Genomic DNA, 16,755 nt, shown 5'->3' with positions numbered 1-16,755 from the left:
GCGAGCAATTTTAATTTGTTTTCAAGCAGAAAGAGTTATTGATGTTTCAAACTGTGTACAGTTAAAGGAATAGAACTGACATGAAGAGCAGATCAGTTATGAATGCTTTGTCAGTTGTTCTTGAAGAATGGCATTTCTGTTCCAGGTGTTACCAGTCATATTTTTCATTGTTCCTTTTAAAATCTAGGTTATTGTTGTTGGTAGTAATGAAAATGTTGATATATCCTATGTTTTAATGATATTTCTGTCCTTTTTGTTGTAGTGTGCTGACAGGACACAACCACTATGTGATGTGTGCCCAGTTTCACCCCTCTGAGGACCTGGTAGTGTCAGCCAGCTTGGATCAGACTGTACGCGTTTGGGATATTTCTGGTGAGCTGCCCAGGTCAAAGGGGAGTCCTGTGGCAAAGCCCACTTCAGAACTGCAATTGCTGAAAGCTGTACAAGGCAGATTCAGATCTGAGAGCAGAAAGAGCAGCCTGTTGGCTGAAAGAATCTAGGCAGAAAACTACAGAAATTCTGTACTGATGGGGATCTGTTTCCCTCAATTTCCATGAAGTTGTAGGATGCTGTAGGGGAATATAAGGTCAGGGTTTGAACTGGTGATTGAACACCAGGTAATGGGATTTGATTAGCCCAGGGAGTACAAATTTTATGCATCTGACCAGAAGGGTTGGACCCAGGGTGGAGACACCCTGGGCCCATAAGGGCCAGCCACTGAAGGGAGAGCATCTCTTGGACCTAGGCTGCTTCTGAGGAGTGTTATATGACTAGAGAGCTCCTTCACCTGTTGGGTGAGTTCTTCTCTTTTTCTGCATATGACTATTGGCCTACCTGTGAATATTTTGCCTCACCAAGAACCTGTCAGAATTCTGTTTCTTCCTGAGCAGAACAGATGTTGACTCAAAGTAACTGTTGGGGGCTCACCTAGTCCAACTTTTTGTTGGAGCTAAGGCTTTTGCAACAGTAGGTGAGGCTAGCTGTAGCTTTGTACAACCAAAAAACTAAGAATCTGACTTTACAGCTAACATAGGTAACAAATATTGGTATCAGCATGGAGATAATGTTATCAGCTGATTAATTTCGGTGTTCCAGGTTTGTAGGAGAAACTTTAGAAATTTCTGGGTTGCTTCTAACCCTCTGAAAAAGTCTTGGAGGCAGCAGTAAGTCATTTGTTCTGAGATAAAGACAAAGGTCCTCTGTGCTGCACAATGAACAAAGGCTTCTTTGGTAGCCTAGTTGTGGGTGGTGACAGGAAGCTGTACCTTCAGCATCCAGTTTGCTTCCCTTCTATAAAATGAAGTGTTGCTTGGAGATCAGAGAAGCAGTCACAAGCCAAAACTCCAGAGTACTTTGCTGATAATCGTAGCTGTTTTTTAGTTTATACCTGGACCACAAGATCTCACTTAAAAATATGATCCGTGGGTGAAAAGCCAGATGTACAGATAACAGTAGATGGAAATAGAACTGGTGGAAGGCAGGCAGGGACAGTATTGGTGTTGTGCCAGTGGAAATTATTCTGGGGACAGACTGGCCCTTTATCTAACCTGCCGCTCTCGCCATTGCAGTTTTGGTTGGGCATGCTGCAGCATTTGTAGCACACACTCAGACATGGCCAGCTGTGTCAACAGTAGGGATTGGGGACAGGATATCCTGGTTATTTAAAACCTGTCACCCTCTCTGTACTGCCAGCATGGAGAATTTAACAGCTATCCTGCTAGTAAGCTTTGTTGCTGCATTCTCCCACACGCTCTCTCAGTAGAGTTCCAGCTGCCAAATTGGTTTGGAGATGGTACAGAGCCTTTTTTTCCCCCCTCAGCTGATATATGATGAGAGGTTTTAGAGACAGGCTGAATTATTGACTCAGCTGTTGCTCCAGTCAGACACAACACTGCAAGAATATTAGTGGGGGGGTGGAATGTGAATAGATGAGAAGCAGATTAAAAATCCAACTTGCTTTTTCCCTCAAAAAAAGTTTCTTTTTCTCCAGAATGACTTCTCCTTGGCAGGTTCTGTTCTGTAGCATTCCAGTGGAAATGGTTCTTTCTTTTTTTTTTTTTTTTTAATGCATAAAATCCTTGTCATAAAGAACTCCACTTCAGAATGCTGCTGGAGCTTTCTGCATCTGCTGATTATCAGTGGATTTAGTGCTCCTTGGTTTGAACCCTGCTGATAAAGGATCTTTAGTGTAAAACAAATATGCTGGAGGTTGAAGTCTATTTCCTGCTTATCTCTTGAGAGAGACTGTGTGAATGCAGCAAGAATAAGCTTGTTTATATATAAAAATGCATGAATATTTGTGTTGTATTATTCACCAATGCCGTGAAATGAAGTTCTTGCTCCTGTGGCTGATATTAACCAACAAAAACTACAAAATAACCTTCTGTTTTTCTGTCTCTTTTTTAAATATTAACCAGCAAGGAGGTTGTTAGTGGTCTTATCCTCATCAGAGTGTTTTTGTGTGTGCTGCAACACTGTGCACCAATTTCTGTTTAACCATCATCTTGGTTGGCAAATACTGAAGTGTGTTGCTTGGCAGGAAAATTCCACTGAATACAGAAATGGCCAGAATGCCCCAACAATGAAAGAGTCAGCAGCCAACAGCCCTCTTTAGTTCCCATCTCAGTAGGTTTCTGACCTTTAAGTATGAGGTCTGAATTGTGATGAAGAGAACAGAGCATAAGAATCTTTCTAAGGACCATCTTTGGGTCAGAGTTGTCCAACACATCATGTGTTCCAGAAAATGAATCACAGGAATGTTCTGATGTCTTGCTGTTCTCTTTTTTTTATTCTCACTTAACTTCTGACTTATGATTCTCAGTATGTTGCCCCTTTTCTCTAGTGATTTTAATAACTGTTCTTCTGAGTGCTTGTGTGCATGTTCAGCTGAGTTTCCCCTTGAGCTGTTTTTCTGAGCAGCTGTTCTCAGAATGCATAAGATCTGCTTTTCTGCTGCAAGTCCCTTCTCTGTCCCTGCTCCCTCCTCAGAGCAACACAGAAGGCTGCAATGTTCTGGGAGTGTCCTGCCTTTCCTTAGATTTGTGCAGTCACACCAGAAATTTTCCACTTGTGTTTTGGTCCTGTTTCACTGGCTTGTGAAAGGCTCAAGCATTTTCTCTTGTGAAAGTCCTGCATTTTTTCACTTGCCTTCCCCAAACTATGTATGTTTTACTCCTCCTTTCTGGAGCAGTTTGTTTTGGCTTTGTAGAAGCTTCCACTCAGCTGTTCAAGTTCATCATTGTTATTTGGATCACCTGTGTGTGCTCCTCACCCACTGTGCTGAGCATTTGTGCTTTGCTGTGAGACACTGCTTTACATGGTGACTTCATCAGACTAACATTACAGAACAGTCTGAGCTTTTGAGCTGCTGATCCACGAGGAGTATAGGAATCAGAATTGCAAATGGCAAAATTGCCAAGTACTTTTATATTTAAAAGCTTATTTTGAGGTTTTGTTTGTGTGTTATGTGCAGTCTTTTCCCTTGTACTGTCAGTTGAGGGGCTCTTTTCAATTCTTACTTTCCCTGCTGCATCCCATGGGGTTTAAGGAAGGATTGCTTGATGTAGATCTTTTTTAACTTGGAAAATTTAGTGTTTTCCAGAAGTAAGAGAAGGCTTTCCCATAGCTTTAGCTTCTGAAAATATCTTGTGTCCAGGCAGGCTGTCCAAGTTGCATTATCATGAGGTCATCCATGGGGCATGGATGAAAATCTTCTGAAAGCACAGGTTAGAGGAGTGAGAGGAAGAGGAGTTGGAATCCTTTGAGATGCTTCGGTCTGTGTCCTGGTGAGCTGAGGCAATATGTGCTGTACTGCATTGCAGACTTCATTTTTATCATGCCTCATCTGAGCTTATGCTTTTGGAGGGAGTAGGAGGATGTTCTGGACATTTCTCACCCTCTTTGAATGTCTCTCTTTGCACCTGAATGTGTCTAAAGGACAAAGGGGAGCCCTCAACTTGTTGCAATGTTAGAAATCTTGTCTCTGATATAATTTTTGCTTCTTCCACTCCTGCTTCTCTTTCCTGTTTGTTCTACAAGGCTTAAGGAAGAAGAACCTGTCCCCTGGGGCTGTGGAGTCGGATGTCAGAGGAATAACTGGGGTGGATTTGTTTGGGACAACAGATGCAGTTGTGAAGCACGTTCTTGAGGTACAGCGTGTGTGTGTGTACTGTGCAGTCTTTTCAAATCTGTATAATGAAATCCATGATGTGACGCATCCTCTAAGAGAAGAAAAAAGACTTAAACTACTGAATTTGGCTTTGCAGAATTTTGTGCTTTAAGAATTTAAAAATACTGAAGTCTGGAGGTGTTTGCACTGTAACCAAGCTAGTGCTGTTGTTGTATGGCTAAAAGTTCTATTAAATAGCAGAAATTATTGCCTTATGTTGCTGGAAACAGCAGAGGAGATTATGGTAGAGACAACAATGGCTTGTTTAAAGCTAGGAAGTAGTGCTGCTCTGCAGCTTTGCTCTACTGATGAAGAATGGTATCTGCAGAGCTTATCACTGTGGGTAAAGTCTATGTAAGCACTCAGTGTGAGCAGCATGACACACAAAGAGTGAGAGCTGTGTCTTGGCAAGCCTGGCTGCATTCTTGTCTTTACTCTTCAGTCACAAAACTGCTTCAAGTGAATTTTCTGTTTATGTTTTAGGGCCATGATCGTGGAGTGAATTGGGCTGCCTTCCATCCCACAATGCCACTGATTGTGTCAGGAGCTGATGATCGACAAGTGAAGATCTGGAGGATGAATGGTGAGTGGATTTTCCCAAAGGGAACCCATAGGGATAAGGGTGATAAGAACTGACATTTGTTTGAACATCTGTAGGCCGAACCTGAAAGGAAATTATGCTTTGGAAGCACATCTTTATGATGCAGTGGTAAATAATCCCAAGCAGCTTGACTTTTGCAGTCTGAAGAGGGCTCAGTTCCTTAGTAAACACTTCTAGCATCTTTTGATTTGCATGCACTGCTGAACAGTGGTTTGTAGGAACAGAAGAAATCCACTCTGAAGGTTGTTTTTGTTTTGAAGCTGTACCCGTGGAATAAGAAAGGGAAATGATTCCAGAATCAGAAGCCCTCCACCACAAATGGATGTGCTTTTGCTAGCAGTTAAAGATCACAAATGTAAATTGCAGAGAACGGTCTAGTAATTAGCAGATACACCTCACTTCATTAACGTACTTGCTGTACATCTGCTATCTGATGTGTTTAAGTGTTGTTTTTCTCCTTTTTTTTTTTTTTTTTTAACTTCTGCTTAGAATCAAAGGCCTGGGAGGTTGACACTTGCCGGGGGCATTACAACAATGTCTCGTGTGCTGTCTTTCACCCTCGGCAGGAACTGATCCTCAGCAATTCAGAGGACAAAAGCATCCGTGTCTGGGATATGTCAAAACGGTTAGTGCATGTCAAGTGTCTGATTCATCTGTAATGGGGAGGATTTTATGTGTATGAGAGGCCTACAGTTCTTACAGAAACTGAAGTCTAGTAGTTCATCTACTGTTTGGTAACTTCTGAGAGTGAAATGTTTTTTGTGTTCTTTCCCTTTGGGATGCATGTTATGAGCAGAGCTTTTAATTTAAAATCAAGTGGAAGAGTGCTGACCTGTCCACTGATACTGCTGCTGTAAATATTTTAAATGGGAATATGTTCTTTGACAAAAAGGCTGTGAATACAATATTTTGAACTCTGTCGACTGCCAGTTCTGAGTGGTAGGGATGATATGAAGCTCAGATCTTCATTTTTTGGGAACTAGTGCTTATGCTGAAGTTCTATATTCTTTGTTCCTTTTCTTGTACGTTTAGCACGGGTGTCCAGACCTTCCGCCGTGATCACGATCGCTTTTGGGTATTGGCTGCTCATCCCAATCTCAACCTCTTTGCTGCAGGTAAAAAAAAAAAAAAAGAAAAGCAACAAAGAAAAACCCTACTCAGTGTCTGGCAGGATGCTTGGAAGTGTCTTCCTTATAGGAACTCTGTGAATCAAGGATTTACTTTTCCTTAGCATGCTTTGTAGAACGTGCTGACTTGCAGATGTGTCTATTAAATGTCCTGGAGTGAAAACAGCCTTATTTAAATTCACACAACATCTGAAAGCATCGTGTGGAATGCAGTCTCATTGTTTCAGCTGCTGTTTAATGCTAGAGGAACTTAACTAGTGAATGATCTGAGGCTGAGAGCTGGGACTAATCCAAGGGGAGCTATACTGGGCTAATCACACTTAGAGAGATGCGTGACAGCAAGGGAAAATGTTTCTGGAAGGATGTCAGGTCTTAGGTCTGAGGAAACCTTAATGGATGGGAAGAGTGAGGGGAGGAAAGTGGTATCCTTGTTGGCTCTTTCATTGTTTGAAGGGCTGGGTTTTCTCATCCTCAGCAGTGAGAGAGCCCAGAGGATTTAATTCACGTTTGACTTCTTGTGTGCCTTTTCCCAGGCCATGATGGTGGCATGATTGTGTTTAAACTGGAGCGTGAGCGTCCTGCTTATGCAGTGCATGGGAATATGCTGTATTATGTGAAGGACCGATTCCTCCGCCAACTTGACTTTAACAGCTCAAAAGATGTTGCTGTCATGCAGCTGCGCAGGTAAGAGATGGGTGCTCAGAGTTAAGGAGCTTTCATCAGTGTCCTGAAGCCCTTGGTAGTTCCTCTTACAGATGGGTTGTTTTGTACCATGTTATTCATATGACTTTGGTTCAGCCAGCTCTGTCAGATGAACTTACGAAGCCTGCAGGAAGTGTTTTTAGGTCAGTGTTGTGCATAGATAAAAGCTGTTTTGGATGCTGGTTTTAAGTTTTCAGTAGTTGAAATTGAAATGTCAGCTCTTCCACTTACAAAATGCTGATATTCTGCATTTCCAGGAAGTGTTTCCAAGTGGTTCAGGAAATTAATTGAAACAGTTGTTTTTATTTCTTAAATAAATCAAGTACCAAGAAGGTCTTCATTAGAAGACAACTGTCTTAGAAGTAATCGTAGTTCACTGCAACTTCAATTTGTGTCTTCTTTGCAGTGGTTCCAAGTTCCCTGTGTTCAACATGTCATACAACCCAGCTGAGAATGCTGTCCTTCTCTGCACAGTGAGTCAAGTTTGGCTTCATAGTGTACTAAAGAACTTTTCACAAGCCTGTGAATGGCAGTTCTGTGAAATCTTATCTCAGAATATTTTTTCCCCTCATTTTTGCAGAGAGCAAGCAACTTGGAGAATAGCACTTATGACCTATACACCATTCCCAAGGATGCAGACTCCCAGAATCCAGATGGTAAGCATGTCTTCACATCAGTGTGTGTTGCTGAGTAGCTGTTCCCTTTCCTCTCCAACTGTGCTATAAGTAAAAAGAGAAGTCTCATTTCTGTCAGCCTTTCATTAGATTCTTTCTCCATGTTTCCCAGTGTCCCTGCAGCACACATCATTTGGCAGGCTTCCTGCTTACTATATCACACTACACTGACTTGAAAAATTCATGCTCATCCCAAACTTTTACTGCTCCAAATATATATTTTATAATTTTGTTATTAGGAACTTTCCATTCTCCCTTTTGACACAGCAGGCAGCATTCCTGGCTTGTCAGCATAGATGGGTTGTAACCAGATATATTTTGTTTGAAGAGGTTTTACACTCTGAAAAGTGGCTGTAAAAGTGACAGTGCCAGGATGCCAGTATTCATTCTTTCTCTCAGCAAATTTCACATCAGTTTTGTGCAATTTACAAGTCAAAACGTGATTTAGGAGAAGAAAAAATTTCTTTCTCCTAACTACGAATTCCATTTGGGATCTGAAACTCCAGCTGGTTCCTCTTGCCTCTGCCCTGGCAGTAAGGATCTTGAAATGAGTGGGAGTGATGAATGAGTGAGACTGGAATTCAGCTCCCTTGTTCACAGATATCCTGAAGGAGATATTCCTATGGAGGAAGGGAAGATTTCTTTGCTGAGTACAAAAGCAGGTATATCTGGGGAGAGAAGGAAAGGGAGATTTTTAGTAACTTCATATAGATTAAATGTTGCTGAGTGTGTTTCAAATATTTGTTTTGAGTTGGTCAGAGCTTGCTTGTCTGGGGACACCCAGCTTGCCTCCATTTTAGGGAGGAAAGGGTTTCTTCCAGATGAAGTTGTGTCTAGGCCTCAAGAAAACTAAATACATTTTTTTTTAAGGCATCTTCAGGAGCAGCATGTAATTCTACTGATTGATAAACATTTGTTGTAACAAACTGCTACGTATGCAAACTTCTCATCTCTCTTGTCTTGGATGTAGGTATTTAACACATCCTTAAGCTTTATTCCTCTTAGGGAGGAAATATCTCTCTTAATGAGATACTGATTTTTACCAAAACATCAGCTCTCACCTCCCTTTCTGTTCCCTACCCCTCATCCAAAAGCCTTCTCCACACCCCAAACATCCTGCAGCGTGGTTCTTTATGCACGCCCGACATGCAGAGCGCTGTGTTTATATTAGCATTTTAAAAACTGAGAGAACAGCTGCGTGCTGGGGAGAGTGCAGCCTTTCTCCTCCAGCTCGTTATGTCAGTTTGCAGGGGGGTGTAGAAGAGAGAGAAGGGGGGTGTTGTACGTTGAAGCCGGGACCCTCGCTGCTTGCATGGTTTGGCTGGTGAGGCTTTGCTCGTTAGCTTGACAGACGGTGCTGTCGCCCAGGATGGCTGCTCCAGCGCCAAGCAGTGGCATTGGCTGCACAGCCTGCCACTTGTCTTGTGCCTTGGCTGCAGAGAGGGGCTGGCGCTGGCCACGCTGTGATCTGAAAGGACATCGGGGGGAGGAAATGAGTCTTGCGAATAGCCTCAGGTTAAACATGAATTAGCAGGAAGCGGCTCCAACAGCCAAGATGGGATCAAACAAGACTGACTAATGTGTTGCCATAAGAGCCTGCCAGAGGTTTTATTCACTGCCTGTGTCTTTTTCTCCCCAGCCCCTGAAGGGAAGCGCTCCTCGGGGCTAACAGCTGTGTGGGTAGCTCGTAACCGCTTTGCAGTCCTGGATCGCATGCATTCGGTAAGGGGACAGGCTTAATAGGGTCATCTTTTCAAGGGGAGTATTGTCATCTGGAAATACACAAATGGATATGGGAGGAGTCTGGGTTAACAGAATTATTAGAGATCCGAGTGGATTGGCAAAGAGCTCTCAGCAGAGAGTGGGCTGCAGGTAGAGATGGAGAAATATAATGCGGTGAAAATGTAGTGAGTTGAAATGTTATTTAACTCTTTATGGCAAATGTTGGCTCCGTTGCTGGAAGCCTGCTACAGCAGCTGGTTCACGTATGACAGCTGACCAGAGCAGGACTGTGAAACAACTCTGGTTGCTTTCATAGCATGGAAGTAATGCAATGGTGAAAAAGCAGGTTAGATTTCTTTATACCAGTCTTTGTTCTCTTATGTGGAGTGCAATAATAGAAAGAAGGGGGAAAAGAACAGTCATGAAAAAGCTTGTGGAAGGCCATATGATTTGTTTTGCATCTTGATGCTGAGCTAAAATTTTGGGCTAAAATAATCCTAAATTTCTTCACTGAATCCTCCTAACTGCCGCGTGTTGTTACATTTTTCTCTCATCAAATGGCAGATCCTCATCAAAAACTTGAAGAATGAGATCACAAAGAAGGTTCAGGTGCCGAACTGTGATGAGATTTTCTATGCTGGCACAGGGAACCTGTTACTGAGAGATGCAGACTCCATCACCCTCTTTGACGTGCAGCAGAAGCGGTAAGATCCAGTCTGCTGGGAGAAGTTTTAATATTGTAATCCTGTTGGCGTGAGCCCTCTGGGGACGAGTAATAGCTATTAATGCACTCCAGAATTCAGCATCAGCTGCAGGCTGCATCAGTCTGATCCAAACCACGGCTAACAACTGTTAGGAAGAGCAGAGTGCAAACATAGCCAAGGTGTAATTTATGCTGCAGGCGTTATGCCATTGATCACAGGGAGATGCGTGCCATACCCTTGTAAATTCTGTGACTGTAGAATTGGGTGCTGTAAAAGTGCAAAGAAATCAAAAATCCAGACTCAATCAAGCTAAGCTTGCCCAATGCCTTATCCCTTAGGTTTTGTATCTGTTTAAAATGCTCTTAAAATTGCAACATGATAGCAGGATAACATGATGCTGGCTATGTGTTGCTAGCCACAAAGAAACAGACCATGAATGTTGTTCTAACTCCTTAATGTCAGTGCTGTCTTTTTTTCCAGGACTCTGGCCTCAGTGAAGATATCCAAGGTGAAATATGTCATCTGGTCAGCTGACATGTCCCACGTAGCTCTGCTGGCTAAGCATGGTAAGCAGGCAGGGCTGCAGTGTTTCACCTGGATCCTAGGGCATGCTTGTTCCTTCCCTAGTTGAAGCATGATCTGCTCCAGTAACTGCTCAGAGCTTTGGCTAGCAGTGAGGGTACAGCTGGAGACAGATTCACAGTGGGCCCTTCCACTTTGTTTTCTTTAGCAAAATCTTATAGGACACAGGCTTTCCTTTGTTCCTCAGAGTATTCAGCTAGTCTCTCTTTCACAAAATAAGGGTAGGTGGCGATTTCATAGTGATCGCCATCATCTCCTTAATATCTGATTGTGATTACAGTCAATATTTCTGAGGCTGTGGAGGAGAGAAGCTGTAATTCAGAGGCAGATAATAGAGCCAACTGTACCTCTTTTTGTTTCTTTCCTTGTCACCAGCCATCATGATCTGCAACAGAAAGCTGGAATCACTGTGTAACATCCATGAAAACATCCGTGTTAAGAGCGGTGCCTGGGATGAAAGTGGTGTTTTCATCTATACCACCAGCAACCACATCAAATATGCTGTCACCACAGGGTGGGTCTGGGGGTCACACAACAGGTCCTTGAAATGATTGACCTTGCACCATGGTGATTTTTATTTTATTTTTTTTGGCAGACACAAAAGCTGGTGCTGCTGTAACTGTGCTTTTAGTACAGTGTGGATGTACCCTAAGACAGAGCTAAATGTTTGGTCTTCATTTCTGTTGGGTTGCTTGCTTTGTGCACTGGGGTTTTATTGCTGGATTGGGTGGCTGCACTGTTTGTCTGACTGGAGCTTGCTTTTATACTACAGGCTAAAATAATCATGTAGGGAGCTTCCTTTGAGGTAGGAGATGTGGCCATACAGATGTGTTGGTGTGTTTATCACACGTGTACTGTGTTGGCATAGGGATCATGGCATCATCCGCACCCTGGACCTGCCTATCTATGTTACTCGTGTGAAGGGGAACAATGTGTACTGCCTGGACAGAGAATGTCGCCCCAGGGTCCTGACCATTGATCCCACAGAGTTCAAATTCAAGCTGGCATTGATCAACAGAAAGTATGATGAGGTGAGGAGGCATGAGAAACTCTGCAGTGTTCCTTGACTGTGACCTGAGGGTTAAAGAATGTGCCTTGCAAGTGGTGTTGTCAGCATGACTGCCTGGGTGTTTTCTTTGCAGGTGCTGCACATGGTAAGGAATGCTAAGCTTGTGGGTCAGTCCATCATTGCCTACCTGCAGAAAAAGGGTTATCCTGAGGTGGCCCTGCACTTTGTCAAGGATGAGAAGACCCGTTTCAGTCTGGCACTGGAGTGTGGCAACATTGAGGTGAGATGGTGGGTAGTGCTGTGAGAAGGATGTGTCTTTGGGTCATTGCTTCCTGGAGGGGGAACAATTACAGCCCTGCTAAGGTGCAGGCCTTCAGCTGGGGTGTGATTTAGTTCAGTGAAACTTGTAATCTTGTTTTTTACATCGTGGATATTGCCTGCAAAGAACTGCAGTGGTTTTTGTGGGGGGCAGAGAATTGAGCTCAAGTCTTGTGCGTTAAGCATTTCCTTCAGATTTGTTGTTACAATCACATCAGTTCTCTTGTTAGATTGCTCTGGAAGCAGCCAAGGCTCTGGATGACAAGAATTGCTGGGAGAAACTGGGAGAAGTGGCACTACTGCAGGGAAATCACCAGATTGTGGAGATGTGCTACCAGCGCACCAAGAACTTTGATAGGCTCTCCTTCCTCTATCTTATTACTGGCAACCTGGAGAAGCTTCGGAAGATGATGAAGATAGGTGAGTGCAAAAGTGAATGAGATGAGGAGCTGAGCATCATTTGCAGAGAAATTGCAGCAGTGCAGAGAAGGCCAAGAAGAGCAGTGATCGTGACTGACTCTTTTTGTTTTGGTTTAGCTGAGATCCGTAAAGATATGAGTGGCCACTACCAGAATGCCTTGTATCTAGGAGATGTGGCAGAGAGAGTGAGGATCCTGAAGAACTGTGGACAAAGTAAGTAATAGCAGATTAATGTGTTTCTCTCTGGCTTAGGGTGGAGCTGGAAGGTCTTTTTGGAATGACCACTCATTTGGGGAGAGAGATGAGAAATGGAACTAGGTGGATAGAAAACTGATGTGAGAGGTTTTTCTTCTCCAGACAACAAAGGGCATGCATTCATGTTAATTATATCTGATTTCAGAGTCCCTGGCCTATCTCACAGCTGCAACTCATGGTCTGGATGAGGAAGCTGAAAACCTGAAGGAAACATTCGATCCTGAAAAGGAAACGGTTAGCAGCTTGATTAATGCTTCATAACAATGACACTGGAGTTTGGGGTGATTGACAATGGGATTGGATGTTAATTTGACCAGTTTGGCAGCTCCTTTCCTGGGAATGGGGGGTACCATCTTTTTTCCAATCACCACTTCTCACAGACTTGAAATTGTGCTTCTTGGTGGTGGGTAAGTCAAAAATGGAGACTTCCCTTCATGTGTTTTTCTCTTCCAGATTCCAGACATTGATCCCAGTGCAAAACTACTACAGCCTCCTGCTCCTGTCATGCCTCTAGATACCAACTGGCCATTGCTGACTGTCTCCAAAGGGTTCTTTGAAGGAACAATTGCTAGCAAAGGTATTTCATTGCAATTGAAAGGCTGTATTAAGTTAAAATATGCAGAGCAGATAAATTTGTTTCGGTATCTCCTGAGGTGTTGCTGTTAAGCCACAGATTTGTTGTTACTACAGGTAACATCTATAGATTTTTGGAATTCAGAGTTAGTATTTACACTGTCCTTGGCAAATCTAAAAAATCTTTGTCTTTTTAACATAAGATGAGTCTTGGCAATTATTTTCTTAATTCCTGACTCGCTCAGAGATGAGTAAACGAATAACCCTATCCTTCTAGGCAAAGGGGGTGCCTTGGCTGCTGACATAGATATTGACAATGTTGGTACTGAAGGCTGGGGAGAAGATGCAGAATTACAGCTCGATGAAGGTGAGTGAATATTTCTTAGAAGTGAAAAACATGTGTCTGAGTGAGAGCTCTAACTGTTTTTTCCCCCCCCTCTCTGAGCAGATGGCTTTGTGGATGCTGGAGAAGGCTTTGGAGAGGAAGGTCTGGGTAAAGGACAGGAAGAAGGAGGTGGATGGGAAGTTGAAGAAGATTTGGATCTTCCTCCTGAACTGGTAGGGAGAGTTTTGAGTCATTGATGCTTTGGGAGGCTTCTCATATAGCCCAGTTGTAGTGAATTGGGATGCAGTGGCAGCTTGGGCTTGGATGGGGAGGGAGAACACTGATCTGGGATTCATCAGGAGCTTGGTCACTACAGCTGTGGCCACTTCTGATTTCATCTGGGTGCTGGGAACTAATCTCTGTGTTGTTCCCCCAGGATGTTCCTGCTGGTCCAGCAGGAGGAGCAGAAGATGGGTTCTTTGTGCCACCCACCAAGGGCACCAGCCCAGCGCAGGTAACATCACAAGTCTTTGATTTTTCAGAAACTTTCTACCTCAGTGCTGCTTCTTTTTTTTTTTTCTTCCAAATTTAGTCATTACCAACATTTATGTGTGCATAGCACAGGAGCATGTGAAGGGAATTAAGGGTGATGTGTGCATATGCACAGTTCCTCTTGTATGATTTCCCTTCTATTCTTGCAGGTGTGGTGTAACAATTCACAGCTTCCTGTTGACCATATTCTAGCAGGTTCCTTTGAGACAGCAATGAGAGTAAGTTACACCTGGAGTTTTGGGGGGTGGGGAAGAAACGTGCCCTTGTCCCCTTCTATTTTTGTCTCTGATGCACTCTGAAGCTTTCTTCTGTGAATCATTCTGTACATTTCTTTCTCTGGATGTAAATTAAGAGGGTCTGTGAGCCAGACTGATGTCTATGCAGCTTTCTTATGGTTCTGGACAACTTAGTACATCAATGTATCCCTTTCAGCTCCTCCATGACCAGGTGGGAGTAACAAACTTTGGACCCTACAAGCAGCTGTTCCTGCAGACCTATGCCCGTGGCCGTACAACCTACCAAGCTCTGCCATGTCTCCCTACCATGTATGGCTACCCACATCGCAACTGGTAAGCAGTTGGGTTAGCTCCTCTCCCGTGCTCTTTTCCTGTTGCCATATATCCATGAGTCTTCACCAGTTGTAGCCTGAATTAACCCTTTGTTAGATGTCCCAACCTTCAGACTAGTTTTGTCAGAGGTAGAACATGTAAATAAACACAGACGTGTATTTTTATTGTGATAGCGGGAAGCTGCTGTAGAAAAATAAGTCAGGCTTGTCCAGCCTGTGTTAACGCAGAGAGCTTGGTGTTGAGGGTGACAACTGTGGAGGCACAGGTGTTGTTTATGCTGTGCTAATGGCCAAGATAAACAGCACAGCTCTAGGCCACAGTGCTGCTAAGTTGTAGCTGTGTAATGTTGTGTACTTGCTGGCCTCTATGTTACTCCTGTCTGTACCCCCATCCCTTCTATGGTGCCTCCAGGAAAGAAGCTGGCTTGAAGAATGCCCTCCCAGCTGTTGGGCTGAAGCTCAATGACCTGATTCAGCGCTTACAGCTGTGTTACCAGCTCACAACAGCTGGCAAGTTTGAGGAGGCTGTGGAGAAGTTCCGCTCCATCTTGCTGAGTGTGCCCTTGCTGGTGGTGGACAATAAGCAAGAGATTGCTGAGGTGAGGGGCAGACCTCTTCTGACCATTGTCAGTGTGGCCATAGGGTTGGAGGCCAAATGCCTGATTGTCTCCTTTTCTCAAAGGCCCAGCAGCTGATAGCCATTTGTCGGGAGTATATTGTAGGACTCTCGATGGAGATTGAGCGGAAGAAGCTGCCCAAGGAGACCTTGGAGCACCAGAAGCGAATCTGTGAGGTACAGAAATAGAATTTCCTTATTGGGTGTCAGAAATAGCTTTTAGTTTTTTTTTTTTAAAAAAAAAAAAAAAAAGCATTAGGAGAATCCTGTGTTCGGCCATTTCTTGCCTTTGAAAACAGATGGCAGTGATGAACTGGGGGAGGTTGGTGTGTTTCCTGAGTCATTTTCAGGGCATCCAGTTATTTATAGGGTCGGTAGTGATTGTATCCTTGTTTTTCCTCCTCATTCCTGATGCAGATGGCTGCCTATTTCACCCACTCCAACCTGCAGCCTGTCCACATGATTTTGGTACTGCGCACTGCTCTCAACCTCTTCTTCAAACTCAAAAACTTCAAGACAGCTGCTACTTTTGCTCGTCGGCTGCTGGAGCTGGGTCCAAAGCCTGAGGTGGCCCAGCAGGTATGTCCATGGTGCACCGCCTGAAATATTTCTTGTGGCAGATTCTGTTTGGTTTGCTTTCTAGTTACCCCTCTTGTTGACGTGCTTGCTTTTTGCAGACCCGCAAGATCTTGTCAGCATGTGAGAAGAATCCCACCGACACCTACCAGCTCAACTATGACATGCACAACCCCTTTGACATCTGTGCTGCCTCTTACCGACCCATCTATCGTGGCAAGCCTGTGGAGAAGTGTCCACTCAGTGGAGCTTGCTACTGCCCTGAGTTTCAGGGGCAGATCTGCCGTGTCACAACAGTAAGGGAGTTTCTTTTGGCACTCACTCCTAGCTACTCTGTTCTCCTTGAGAATTCCTCTCTAGTAACTTTCCCCTTGCTCCCTCTAGTCCTGATTTGGGTTTTGAATCAAGCTGGAGGGCAGAGGATGTTTGAGGTGGAGCAGTTTGGGAATTACAAAATACAATGTAGCTTAGATGCTGTCTTCAGGGCCTGACATGGCAGGGATCAGCAGAGTTCGTTATAAGAACAATCCAGGCTCGCAGTGCTGCACATGGGGTTGGGCTACTCTGTTACTTTTAAGCATTAATCATCACTCTTTCTTTCCTCAGGTAACAGAGATTGGCAAAGATGTCATTGGGCTGCGGATCAGCCCCCTCCAGTTCCGCTGAGCTGTATGCCAGTCCCTGGGAGGTGTGAGATCAGAGGGAGATGGCCCTGTTTCACAGCATGATGTGGAAACTTTCACCTCCCACCATTCCAGCTTCTTCTGGTCATGTCCCTTCACCGTAGCTGTATCTGTGCTGTCTTAACTGCTCTTCCCCACCCAAGAATGCTGTAGTGAGGCTCTCTGCTGCTTCTAAGTAGTAATAACTTGGAATCACCTTTCAGATCCAGCTGATATTGTGTTTGTGTACCATTGCTTCCAGTCACATCTCTTTCAGAGGGTATAACGTGGCTCTTGCTGAGACCTGCATATGTTATAGTGTACTCAATTGGAACTGCTCAAGAGGCACTGCTTGCCTCTCACACGTTTTAGTATTGGGCCCATTAAAGATCCTGTAGCACATGGATGGCAGAAGCAGCTTAGCCTGACTCTCATAGGAGTGTGGCACTGCCTGGAACTGGGGCCAGCACAGCACTCTCAGAAGTGACTGGAGAGCAGCTCAGCACCCAAACGCTTGTGTTGACTCTTTGTTTTGTTGTCCTAGCAGCATTTCTCTGCATAATCTGCCTCTAACGTGAATAAAGTAAATTGACTGTCTTGA

The 16,755-nt window shown here is 44.0% G+C and overlaps 1 protein-coding gene across 1 annotated transcript in view; it reads left to right on the top strand.

Annotated features, from left to right (window-relative positions):
• COPA (coat protein complex I subunit alpha) overlaps positions 1-16,755 on the top strand; it is an 18,387-nt gene extending 1,632 nt beyond the window's left edge. Inside the window, exons 6-33 of the mRNA XM_003213951.5 lie at positions 263-372; positions 4,039-4,148; positions 4,652-4,751; positions 5,259-5,394; positions 5,802-5,884; positions 6,430-6,580; positions 7,005-7,071; positions 7,179-7,254; positions 8,912-8,994; positions 9,559-9,698; positions 10,179-10,264; positions 10,656-10,794; positions 11,149-11,311; positions 11,423-11,569; positions 11,838-12,027; positions 12,145-12,240; positions 12,428-12,516; positions 12,736-12,859; positions 13,133-13,222; positions 13,304-13,413; positions 13,617-13,694; positions 13,882-13,950; positions 14,165-14,301; positions 14,713-14,899; positions 14,983-15,093; positions 15,334-15,495; positions 15,594-15,788; positions 16,099-16,755. Of these exons, the coding sequence (XP_003213999.1) occupies positions 263-372; positions 4,039-4,148; positions 4,652-4,751; positions 5,259-5,394; positions 5,802-5,884; positions 6,430-6,580; positions 7,005-7,071; positions 7,179-7,254; positions 8,912-8,994; positions 9,559-9,698; positions 10,179-10,264; positions 10,656-10,794; positions 11,149-11,311; positions 11,423-11,569; positions 11,838-12,027; positions 12,145-12,240; positions 12,428-12,516; positions 12,736-12,859; positions 13,133-13,222; positions 13,304-13,413; positions 13,617-13,694; positions 13,882-13,950; positions 14,165-14,301; positions 14,713-14,899; positions 14,983-15,093; positions 15,334-15,495; positions 15,594-15,788; positions 16,099-16,158 (3,289 nt within the window). The 3' untranslated portion in view covers positions 16,159-16,755. The remainder of the gene's footprint in view (positions 1-262; positions 373-4,038; positions 4,149-4,651; positions 4,752-5,258; positions 5,395-5,801; positions 5,885-6,429; positions 6,581-7,004; positions 7,072-7,178; positions 7,255-8,911; positions 8,995-9,558; positions 9,699-10,178; positions 10,265-10,655; positions 10,795-11,148; positions 11,312-11,422; positions 11,570-11,837; positions 12,028-12,144; positions 12,241-12,427; positions 12,517-12,735; positions 12,860-13,132; positions 13,223-13,303; positions 13,414-13,616; positions 13,695-13,881; positions 13,951-14,164; positions 14,302-14,712; positions 14,900-14,982; positions 15,094-15,333; positions 15,496-15,593; positions 15,789-16,098) is intronic.

This window comes from Meleagris gallopavo, chromosome 27 (assembly GCF_905368555.1).
Source record: "Meleagris gallopavo chromosome 27, MGAL_WU_HG_1.1, whole genome shotgun sequence".
NCBI lineage: Eukaryota > Metazoa > Chordata > Aves > Galliformes > Phasianidae > Meleagris > Meleagris gallopavo.
The sequence above is the reverse complement of the archived record's forward strand: the minus strand, read 5'-3'. Positions and strand labels throughout refer to the sequence as shown.